Below are 12,706 nucleotides of genomic sequence, written 5' to 3' on the forward strand. Positions count from 1 at the left end.
GACAGACTTTATTTTCTTGGGCTCCAAAATCACTGCAGGTGGTGACTGTAGCCATGAAATTAAAAGACGCTTGCTCCTTGGAAGAAAAGCTATGACCAACCTAGACAGCATATTAAAAAGCAGAGACATTACTTTGCCAACAAAGGTATGTCTAGTCAAAGCTATGGTTTTTCCAGTAGTAATGTATGGATGTGAGAGTTGGACTATAAAGAAAGCTGAGTGACAAAGAATTGATGCTTTTGAACTGTGGCATTGTAGAGTCCCTTGGACTGCAAGGAGATCCAACCAGTCCATCCTAAAGGAAATCAGTCCTGAATATTCATTGGAAGGACTGATGCTGAAGCTGAAACTCCAATATTTTGGCCACCTGATATGAAGAACTGACTCACTGGAAAATACCCTGATGCTGGGAAAGATTGAAGGTGGGAGGAGAAGGGCATGACAGAGGATGAGATGGTTGGATGGCATCACTGACTTGATGGACATGAGTTTGAGCAAGCTCCAGGAGTTGGTGATGGACAGGGAGGCCTGGTGTGCTGCAGTCCATGGTGTCACAAAGAGATGGACACGACTGAGAGACTGAACATTGCGTGTGCATGTGTACTCAGTCACTCAGTCATGTCCTACTCTTTGTGACACCATGGACTGTAGCCTGCCAGGCCCTTGTGTCCATGGAGTTTTCCAGGCAAGAATACTGGAGTGGGTTGCCATTGCCTACTCTAGGGTATCTTCCTGACCCAGGGATAGTCTTACATTTCATGTTAATATATTAAAGGCTCTGATAAGTCCTGCAGTCAAAAAGGGATCAAAATTTGTTTAGCCTAGGATTTTCAAAGTTTATGTCATAATATTAATAGATTTCTTTGGGGAGAGGAGTTAATCCTTATTGGCAACATTTTAAATGTTACTTAAAAATGTCTGTTCATTTCTGCTTTACAGCCAAACTGAATTTGAGGTGGGCTGACCTTGGGAATTTTGATAGGAAAGACCCTGGAAAATCCTCACTTCCTTACCTCCTACCTCACAGCCCTTTATTAGTCAGGTAGTTAGTGAGAAGGCTAAGAAATGGCCTAGATATCCAGCGCTGTGGGAGAGACTGCCTATGGCCTCTCTTGACATTTCCTAGAGCCCTGACTTTATGCCCTCATTTGGTCTTTTTCAAAATATAGCACACACTGACAAAAGTGCGTAAGTTACAAGTGTACAGTGATCAACTTTTCCAAACGGTTTCACACACTATTGTAGCCAGCACCAGGGCAAGAAACGACATTACAGGCTCCCAGAAGCCCTCTCACGCTCTTTTAGTCACTTTGCCACACAAGGGTAGCCACTCTGACTTAATGTCTTTTCTTTCCGCATAAATGGATATATCCTGGAGAATAAGGACCGACCCTAGATCTCCTGGTATCACTGCAGTCTAGAATAGGACTTAGGATAGTTGATTGGGCTTAACTGTAAAGCAGGAACTATAAAAGCACAAGGTGCCCTCAGACTCCTGGACAGGGTGGTGGAGGGGCCCTGGGGTCAGACTGCCTGGGTTCAAACCTGTCTGCGACTCCTACTTGTCTGACCAGGGCCATCACTTAAGTCTCCAGGAACCTCAATTTCCTGCCTTGCGAAGGGACTGGGTGGGTCCTGAATGTCATCACAAGTATTCTTATGAGAAGGACAGAGAGAAACTTAAAGATGGCCTTGAAGATTGGATGATAGAGTCGCAAGCTAAGACCTGCCACCAGCCACCAGAGACTGTAAGAAAAAGAGCTGATTGTCCCATACAACCCCTGGAAGGGAGTGTGGCCTTTGCCAAAACCTTGACTTTGGCTCAGTGAAATTGATTTTAGACTTCTGGCCTCCAGAAAGGTAAACGAATAATTTTCTATTGCCTTAGGCTACCAAGTTTGTGGTGATTCGTTAGGTCAGTCATCGGAATCTAATATACGTATCCTGTGACTGGTGTTGGGGAAACAGCAAGAAAGAAAAAGCAGCCTTTGTAGAGGTTACATTCTACCTTGGAACACAGATTATGAACAGATACATGGATGAACAATCTAATGTCAGGGTTCTGCTGGCTCTACACTAAAGCCATTGGTGGGAGCCCATGGAACCTGGGAGAAGGGCAGAAAACAAGTTGGGCAAGGTGTGCAGGACTCTGCAGGCCCTAAATGATAAGGAGATAAGGGCTCTGTATTTTCTTCTAAGTATGGCTTTGGAGATTCTCCGTGCATGTGGGAAGCCAGTGGGGCTCCTCTTCAAATTGTCCTGGGAAAGGCTAGGGACAGCAGTCAGTCTGCTGTTCCTGTCCTGGGTTACCCCTTTAATTTGCTGTGCCCTCAGGACATTTCTTTAACCTCTCTAGATTTTAACATCCTCAACTAAGGTTGAATTAACTAATTTATAAGGCTCTTCCTCTTAAAACAAGAAACCAAGTCTCATGACTCTTGTCTGAACAGGGAAGCCACGGTCAAAAACACAAAGGCTCCTCCTGCCGTGACTATCCTCCTCGGGGCCACTAGAGGGAGTCCGGCGAGGCAACCTGTGCAGAATTGAATTAAGAAAAGACGGAGGGTGTGTTGTTTTAAAAAGAAAAAAAACCTCTGCTCATTCCCAGAATCTGCTTCTAATTATCCGTTGGGCTAGACTCTTAACCACACACGTTTCAGCCAATCCTAGACGGCCTAGACTCCTTTTTCACCCTAAGAGCAGTCAAGCCACAAGAGATGCACTTTCAGACCAGAGGAGTGGAACGAAGATTCACGGATTCCCTCGTCCCACCCACTGGCCCTGCTGTCCAGAGCCTCCTGAAACTGAGAGCCGCTGAGGATTAACTTCCCTCCCAGCTGTACGAACTCCTGATGGCCGAAGCTGAGATGGGACTCAATCGCCTTTCTAGTTTATTTCAAGAGTAATTTTCTAATTACTCTTTACTCTTCATTTTGTGTTAAAGGCTGGCAAACGATCCTCTTTCCCTCCACATCAAAGTAGGAGAAAAATGATTTGCAGTTCATGTAATGAAAACCTCAATTTCTGGGATCCAAAGGCCCTTTTAAGAAAAAATGACAAAAGGAGGTAAATTTGGGAGGTACTTTTAGCACACATTGTTAAAGCAAATTAAGGATATAATAATCATTAAGAGGCTTTTTGATTTTTGTTGTTTTTTAAAAAGTTTTTATGGAATATATTCGATTTGCAATGTTTTAATTTCTGCTGAATAGCAAAATGACTCAGTTATATATATATATATTCATTTTCATATTATTTACATTACAGTTTATCACAGGATATTGAATATAGTTTCCTGTGCTATACAGTATGACCTTGTTGTTTATCCATCCCATATATACTAGTTTGCATCTGCTAATCCCAAACTCCCAATCCCTCCTTCCCCTAACTCCCACCCCCTATAGCTACGGCAAGTCTGTTCTCTGTATCTGTAAGATTTTCCTTCATATAATCCTTCTTACATCTAAATCCAGAAACTAAAGAAAGTGGAGTATCTAGAAAATGATCCACTCGTGTATTTGTTGAGTAAACCTTTTCTGTTTAACTCCTTGTTTTGACATAATTTTGGACTAACAGAAAAGTTGAACTAAAGCTGGACCATAAAGAAGGCTGTTCAGTTCAGTTCAGTTCAGTTGCTCAGTCGTGTCTGACTCTTTGCGACCCCATGAATCGCAGCACGCCAGGCCTCCCTGTCCATCACAAACTCCTGGAGTTCACTCAGACTCAAGTCCATCGAGTCAGTGATGCCATCCAGCCATCTCATCCTCTGTCGTCCCCTTCTCCTCCTGCCCTCAATCCCTCCCAGCATCAGAGTCTTTTCCAATGAGTCAACTCTTCGCATGAGGTGGCCAAAGTACTGGAGTTTCAGCTTCAGCATCATTCCCTCCAAAGAAATCCCAGGGCTGATCTTCAGAATGGACTGGTTGGATCTCCTTGCAGTCCAAGGGACTCTCAAGAGTCTTCTCCAACACCACAGTTCAAAAGCATCACTTCTTCGGCGCTCAGCCTTTTTCACAGTCCAACTCTCACATCCATACATGACCACAGGAAAAACCATAGCCTTGACTAGACAGACCTTTGTTGGCAAAGTAATGTTTCTGCTTTTCAATATGCTATCTAGGTTGGACATAACTTTCCTTCCACGGAGTAAGCGTCTTTTAATTTCGTGGCTGCAGTCACCATCTGCAGTGATTTTGGAGCCCAAAAAAATAAAGTCTGACACTGTTTCCACTGTTTCCCCATCTATTTCCCATGAAGTGATGGGACTCGATGCCATGATCTTCATTTTCTGAATGTTGAGCTTTAAGCCCACTTTTTCACTCTCCACTTTCACTTTCATCAAGAGACTTTTTAGTTTCTCTTCACTTTCTGCCATAAGGGTGATGTCATCTGTATATCTGAGGTTATTGATATTTCTCCCAGCAATCTTGATTCCAGCTTGTGTTTCTTCCAGTCTAGCACCAAAGAATTGATGCTTTTGAACTGTGGTGTTGGAGAAGACTCTTGAGAGTCCCTTGGACAACAAGGAGGTCAAACCAGTCAATCCTAAGGAAATCAGTCCTGAATATTTATTGGAAGCATGCTGAAGCTCTAATACTTTGGCCACCTGATGTGAAGAACTCATTGGAAAAGACCCTGATGCTGGGAAAGATTGAAGGCAGGAGGAGAAAGGGACAACTGAGAGAGGATGGTTGGATGGCATCACCCACTCAATGGACTTGAGTTTGAGCAAGCTGCTGGAGATGATGAAGGACAGGGAAGTCTGGCATGCTGTAGTCCATGGGCTTGCAGAGTCAGACACGACTGAGTGACTGAACGACAACCATGTGTGTGTTAGTTGCTCAGTTGTGTCTGACTCTTTACACCCCCATGGACTATATATAGTCTGCCAGGCTCCTCTGTCCATGGGGTTCTCCAGGCAAGAATACTGGAGTGGGTTGCCAGTTTCTTCTCCAGGGGATCTTCCTGACCCAGGGATCGAACCAGGGTCTTCCACATTGCAGGCAGATTCTTTACCATCTGAGCCACTAGATGACAAAAACAGGCAAGGAATTTCTGAACTTCCTTTTCCCAAATTCCAAATATTGTTTTACCACGTTTGCTCTTTTCTCTTCACCCTCTCATATTGTTCTCTGAACCATCTGAGTCAATAACAGAAATGATACCTTTCCCCCTTTAACTGTGTATTTCCTAAAAACAAGAACATTCTCTGACATAATCGCTGTGCAATGAGCTAGATCAAGAAATTAACTTTGACTATTATTTTCTTATCTACAGACTTTGTTCAGATTTTTCCAATTGCCATTAATATTACCAGCAGATTTAGATGGTATTCTGTTGTCATACCTCTTTAGGTTAGTTTTAACCGAAACCATTTCTTGGTTTTGCTTTGTTGTTGTTAGCTTTGTGTTTTTATATTGACATATTTAAAAAAAATACAAGTAAAATATTTGGTAGAATGTCAATGCTTGGGTCTGTCTGATGTTACTTTATGATTAGATTCAGGATGTGCATTTTTGTTAAGAATACCGTAGAAATGATGTGTCTTTCTCAGTACATTACATGGAAAGCACGTGATGTTGATTTGTCCCATCACTGGCGGTGTTAACTTCGATAACTTAAGATAATAGTAAACATAGTGTGAAAACTATAAAATATATATTAACACGTATAATATAGAAGTATAATATCTAAGTGAAAAAGAATATGTAAGCAAAATATAGTTTAGTATAATATAATAGGAAATGTGCTAGGCTCATGGTTCTTAACCTTCTGGTCTCATCTCAGAAATAGTTTATACTCTTAAAATTTATTGAGAGTCTCAAAGAGCTTTTGTTTATTTTCATTATGTCTATCAATACTTACTGTAGTAGAAATTAAAACAGAAATTTAAAAATATTGACTTATCATTTTAAAATAATAATAATGAACCCATTACATGGAAACATGAATAATATGTATTTTATGAAAATAACTATATTTTCCCAAGCATAAAAATAAATAGAGTGTCACTCTTATACATTTTTGCAAACCTCTTTAATGTCTGGCTTAATAGAGGGCAGCTGAATTTTCATATCTCCTTGCAATATGGATTCAATTTTTTACAGGATGTTTTTTGCTTAAAGTATATGAAGAAAAAGAAAAACATATGTACACAGTTGGGAAAGGAAGGAGTATCTTAGTAGCCTTTTCAGTTGCTTTTGGATAATCTTTGATACTATACTAAAACTCAATGAGTATAATTTCTTAAAGGCATTTGCAGTATGAAACTTGAAACCATATCAGTGAACATTTTGTTCTCTGTTAGGTTAAAATTCTGGTTTATATTGTACTTTGATTGGATCTGTTACCCATGCATGATTTTGTTAACATTATATGCTGGTCATTTGGAAAATATTGGCACCCTGAGCTATACCTGTCTTCCTAATGTTGCTACTTCTTTATATAACAACCAAAAAAATTTTCACATTTGTTAATATCCCCCGTAACTTCTTCTGAAAAGTGTTTAGATATTGAGAAGCTGTGAAGTTCACAGTGGTAGATACAAATTTTCCAAAATTTGAGTCTTCATTTGAAAGCTCAAATTTTAATTATTGGCAATAAACATTGCAAGTTGTTTTCTCTGAAGTGACAGGTTTACTTTGTTTATTTTGACAAAAGTGTCCACTGAAGTCTCAGTTCTGAATGGCCATGGTTTGTCAGTTGTTATTTCTAGTCAAAATGGTGTTACATGAAAAAAAGCCACTAGCTCAGTTCACAGCTCAGACAATTGCACAAATGCTTTTTTGGGACAGCACTTGAACGCTGATGTGCAGCAGAAGTGCTTTATGCACATCACCACTTACACAAAACATTAAAAAGATGGTCATTAAAGGGTCAAGATTTAATGAAATTAAATGCATTTTAATGCTTAAGGACTTTTAAAGTGAAACTTCTCTTTTTTGTAAAAAAGCCAACAGTGCATGGCATTGATGATTACAAGGACTACCAGTGTGGTATAGTAATACTATACTATATGTGGCTACTATGTTGATTTATGCTAAGGTGCCAGCAGTTTTACACACCATTGCTTTCATGATTTGTGCAAATGTCAGCCTATGAAAAAGGCAAATGACATCTTAATATTATTATAAAAACACTTTGAACTGAACTGAAAGTGTCTCAGGAATTCTGTGTCTAGAGATCACATTTTGAGAAGACCATGAAACATAAACATCTATATAATATATTAATACATATTCTGTCCTCCATGATCTTAACCTCTAGCTGGGCCAACTGAGCAGCTCACAAAAAGCAGGATGAGGGAAGCATCTATAGGTAGACATAAGTTATTGGCAGTATTTTAGTTCTTGTTTTTGGTCATGTGTGTGTGGAATTTGGCTATATTATAAATCTGTGCTGTCTAATATGGTAGCCACTGGCCATGTATAACTACTGATCATCTGAAATATGACTAGAAACAATTAATATATGCTCTAAATGTAAAATACAAACCAAGTTTTGAAGGCTTCATGTGGGAAAAAAAACAAATGTAAATATCTCATTAGTAATGTTTGCATTGATTATTTGTTGGAGTGATAATCTTTTGGCTGTATTAGGTTAAATGAATTTATTATTAAAATTAATTTCAGTTGTTACTTTATGCTTTTTAAAATAGAGCTACTAGAAAATTTAAAGCTACATATGTATCTTCCATTATATTTATACTAGGTGGTATGGTTACAAATAAGTAAAGAGAAAAAACAAAACACATGTTGGACTTCCCTGGTGGTCCAGTATTGAGACTCTGGGCTTCCACTACAGGGGGCATGAGCTAGATCCCTGGTCCAAGAGCTAAGATCTCATATGCTATGCTGCTGTTGCTGCTAAGTTGCTTCAGTCGTGTCCGACTCTGTGAGACCCCATAGACAACAGCCCACCAGGCTCCCCCGTCCCTGGGATTCTCCAGGCAAGAACACTGGAGTGGGTTGCCATTTCCTTTTCCAATGCATGAAACTGAAAAGTGAAAGTGAAGTCGCTCAGTCGTGTCCAACTCTTCACGACCCCATGGACTGCAGCCCACCAGGCTCCTCCATCCATGGGATTTTCCAGGCAAGAGTACTGGAGTGGGGTGCCATCGCCTTCTCCGCATATGCTATGCAGTGTGGCCAAAAATAAAATAAATTAGAACATGATGATAAAACAGGGTTAAGTACAAACCAGCAATGATAATGCATTACAAACCAAGGATTATTTTTCAACCATTACTGTGCCTATGAAGTCAAGGGCAAAGAACTTTAAATAGTGTGGTGAAGATTATTTAAGTCATTTCATAAAGACTCAGGTAGCTGAGAGAGCACAGTGGAGGGGCAACTAACCAGTCTTAGATTACAGAAAGACCTCTTCCCAGACAAAGGGTTGTCTCCCTTGTAACTAAAAGAAAATTAGAAAATTTTCAGGTGAATTAGGTGTAAGTAGTGAGGAAGCAAACGGGTACTCCAGGGAGAAGGAACAGAATTTGCAGAGACTCAGAGCTTTTGCTCAGAGCACAGCTGAAAAACTCCAGAATTTATAGGGGCTATTGTAATACTGTTACATCACCACCTGCAGTTATTTACATAAAATTCTGTTTTCCCTGAGGTATGTGTATATAAAAGAGAAGATTTATTTGACTTTCCTGCATTTTTTCTCAAAAGGATCATGAATTTTAAATTATATATTTTAAAACCTGGGAAACATCCCAGGCTCATGCTAAGAGATACTTTGGAATTACTGTTTAGTTTTATAGACACACATGGGGTTTTGCTTATCCACCTCTTGCCAAAATTGTGACCTTTCACGTTCAGGATAGTAAAAACCTGACTCCATGATACATGGAGCTGCACATGGCTCTCAGCAAGAGGAAGAGTAAAAAAAATAAGAAGTCCACAAAGACATAAAAATCATATTGTGCAATGACATCACATCAATATTATGGTTAATGTTAAATTGAGCAGTGGGATCCCGGTGTCAGAACTTGGAAAAGTAGCCACCTTGCAGCCCAATTGCTATTCCATCAGTTGAGAGACCAGGCCCAGGCAAAAGGTGGAGACAGGATTTCTTTATTTATTAACTTTTTATTTTGTATTCATGTATAGCTGTTAACAAACAGTATTATGATAGTTTCAGGTGAACAGTGCCAAAAGGACTCAGCCATACATATGCCTATATTCGTTCTCCCCCACACGCTACTCCCAGCAATGCTGCCACGTAACACTGAGCAGAGTTTCACGCACCCTTTAGTAGGCCCTTTGTGTACATGTCCATCCTAAATTCCTTATCCTTTCTCTCCATCCTCCCCCAACCACCCACCCTGGTAATCATAAGTTCGGTCTCTAAGTCTGTGAGTCTCTTTCTGTTTTGTGAGTAAGTTCATTTTTATCATGTCTTTTTAGATTTCCTCAAAGAAGGGATGTCATGCAATATTTCTCCTTCTCAGTCTTACTTCACCCAGTATGACAGTCTCTAGGCTTATCCATGTTGCTGTAAGTGGCATTATTTCACTCTTTTTAATGGCCAAATAACATTCCATTGTATATGTGTACCACATCTTCTTTATCCATTCCTCTGTAGATGGACAAGGGGCATTTAGGTTACTTCCATGTCTTGGCTATCGTAAACAGTGTTGCAGTGAACACTGGGGTGCATGTATCCTTTCGGAACATGTTTGTAGATATTTGCCCAGGAGTGGGATTGCAGGGTCATATGGAAGTTCTACTGTTAGATTTTTTTTTTTAATTTCTTTTTTTTAAAATTTTATTTAATTTTTAAACTTTACATAATTGTATTAGTTTTGCCAAATATCAAAATGAATCCACCACAGGTATACATGTGAGGAAACTCATGCTGTTCTCCATAGTGGTTGTACCAATTTACATTTCCACCAACAGTGTGGAGAATTCCCTTCTCTCCACACCCTCTCCAGTGTTTATTGTTTGTGAATTTTTGATGATAGCCATTCTGGCTAGTGTGAGGTGATATCTCATTGCAGTTTTGATTTGTATTTCTGTAATAATTAGCAATGTTGAACATCTTTTCATGTGTCTCTTTGGAGACAGGATTTAAATGGCCTTCTAACTTGACCTCTCCCTTCCCCCTCCTTAGATGAAAATCATGTCTGAAGTCCTCAATCTTTCAAAAAACTGGAGACTAAGACATCTTCAGTATGAAAAAAGCATAGTCAAACCCTAAACCAATCACCTGAGCTCCACAATTTAACTTCGTAATCATCTCACTCTGGCATTACCCCAGAAACACGATCCTAATCCTCTGTGCTTGCTTGTTTGTGGTTCACCAGAGTACAGACTTTTTGAGAACTGGGGCTTCATCTGCCTTGTTGGCATCACTGAGAATGATAATGTGACCACTTAACCCAGATGCTCTTGGTTCCCCAGGAGGCTGAAGAGGGCAAGATTTAGTAATCGACCTTCAATAGTTAAGCCACCAACAACACTGGAAGAGCAGAAGCTGGGAATAAAGGTCATTCCCCATCTCTCCCAGCCTCTCCAACCCTCTGCTTCACAATCACTTCCATGGATGCAGTGCCTCCTCTGTGCTAAGCTGGGGGCTTCACAAATATCATTTTTAGTTCTCCCAACAACCCTACAAGATGCAGACATTGTTATGGTCTCTGTTTTACAAGTGAAGAAACTGAGGCCACTTGCTCAAGTCCATGCTGTTGGTAATAATCCGCTTAGCTGGGATTCGAACTCTGCTCTAATTTCACTCCCGAGTCTGGCCTTCCTCTTCCATCCCCATGTAATTTGGTCTCTAGTTCTGGAATGCCAGCAGCTGGAGGAGAAGAATCAGTGTCTTTGAGGGCACCTGGAAGAAAGTAGAAGTGAAGAGCAAGTGTAATCAGGGGCCTTTAACACTTTCTGAACACATGTCATGGGCCTGCCTTACATCAGACATGTTACTGGTATATCTCAATTACTGATGGGTATGATTTTTATGGAGAAAGAAATCTCAGCCTTGGTGAAGTCATAACTTTTGTAAATTTTGTTCCAGGCTTTGGAACTAGTGAGTGGTGGAGCCAGAGTTCAGACTCTCATGAATCTGGGTTCATACTCCTTAAAAAAACAAAAACAAAACTAACAATGTATTTTTTTTGAATAGGCATTGAATCCATGAGCCTCAAAAAGTCAGAAGGACATTCAAAGATCTGCACTTAAAAAGTTTCTCTTATCTGTGGCTTAAAGCTCAACATTCAGAAAACGAAGATCATGGCATCTGGTCCCATCACTTCGTGAGAAATAGATGGGGAAACAGTGGAAACAGTGGCTGACTCTATTTTCTTGGGCTCCAAAATCACTGCAGATGGTGATTGCAGCCATGAAATTAAAAGACACTTACTCCTTGGAAGGAAAGTTATGACCAACCTAGATAGCATATTGAAAAGCAGAAACATTACTTTGCCAACAAAGGTCCATCTAGTCAAGGCTATGGTTTTTCCAGTGGTCATGTATGGATGTGAGAGTTGGACTGTGAAGAAAGCTGAGCGCTGAAGAATTGATGCTTTTGAACTGTGGTGTTGGAGAAGACTCTCGAGAGTCCCTTGGACTGCAAGGAGATCCAACCAGTCCATTCTAAAGGAGATCAGCCCTGGGATTTCTTTGGAAGGAATGATGCTAAAGCTGAAACTCCAGTTCTTTGGCCACCTCATGCGAAGAGTTGACTCATTTGAAAAGACTCTGATGCTGGGAGGGATTGGGGACAGGAGGAGAAGGGGATGACAGAGGATGAGATGGCTGGATGGCATCACTGACTCAATGGACTTGAGTCTGAGTGAACTCCAGGAGTTGGTAATGGACAGGGAGGCCTGGCGTGCTGCGATTCATGGGGTCGCAAAGAGTCGGACACGACTGAGTGACTGAACTGAACTGAACTGATCTATGTCTAACACCACTCCCCTTCCTCCCATAAGTATCTTTCTGATGCTGCTCTGTGCAAAGAAAAGAAAATGCAAATAGGGCCTCTTATATTCTCTCATTTCTTTATAATATGCTAAATGTAGCATTATATACACCTCCAAACTTTGCTATTTTCACTTAATGGAATATAACACTTGTATGGTCCTCCTCTGCTGTGTGCCAGGCCCAGTTCTAAGCATTTGTGCATATTAACTCAGTTAATACTCTCACCAACTCTATGAGATAAGTATTATTATTATTTGTTTGATAGATGATTATGTCAAGGCACAGAGAGGTTAAGTGACTTGCCCAAGATCACACAGATAGAAAGAGGTAGAGACAGGCTTCTGACTTAGGTAGTCTGGCTCCAGAGTCTGTGCTCTTAACCTCTCTCCAAGCTGCCTTACTCATATATATATATATATATATATATATATATATAAAACTTATTTATTGTGCATTATGAATATATAATATAGATCACATATTATAAAAAATCAATTCACTTTCGTATAATATGAATTATGTATCTTCTGTATAGTGTTGAATATCTACTATATCAGTATGTAGAGGACTTTCTCACTTCTGAAACATCTATATAATATTCCATTATGTTCATGTAATTATTTAACCAGTCTTTTACTAATGGATATTTTGGGTAGTTCTAAATCTTTTGCTATAGTAAGAATAATAGTATAGACTAGAATAATATATACTTATATATAACATATCATAATATAATTAAATTATACTTATATTAACATACCAATACTTAT

The 12,706-nt window shown here is 39.8% G+C and overlaps 1 protein-coding gene across 1 annotated transcript in view; it reads left to right on the forward strand.

Moving 5' to 3' along the window:
- The window catches only part of CDK1 (cyclin dependent kinase 1), a 50,606-nt gene extending 39,387 nt beyond the window's left edge, over positions 1-11,219 (forward strand). Inside the window, exon 8 of the mRNA XM_061405059.1 lies at positions 11,137-11,219. Within this exon, the coding sequence (XP_061261043.1) occupies positions 11,137-11,151 (15 nt within the window). The 3' untranslated portion in view covers positions 11,152-11,219. The remainder of the gene's footprint in view (positions 1-11,136) is intronic.
- The last annotated feature ends 1,487 nt before the right edge of the window (positions 11,220-12,706 follow it).

The sequence above is a fragment of the Bos javanicus genome, chromosome 28 (assembly GCF_032452875.1).
Source record: "Bos javanicus breed banteng chromosome 28, ARS-OSU_banteng_1.0, whole genome shotgun sequence".
Taxonomy (NCBI): domain Eukaryota; kingdom Metazoa; phylum Chordata; class Mammalia; order Artiodactyla; family Bovidae; genus Bos; species Bos javanicus.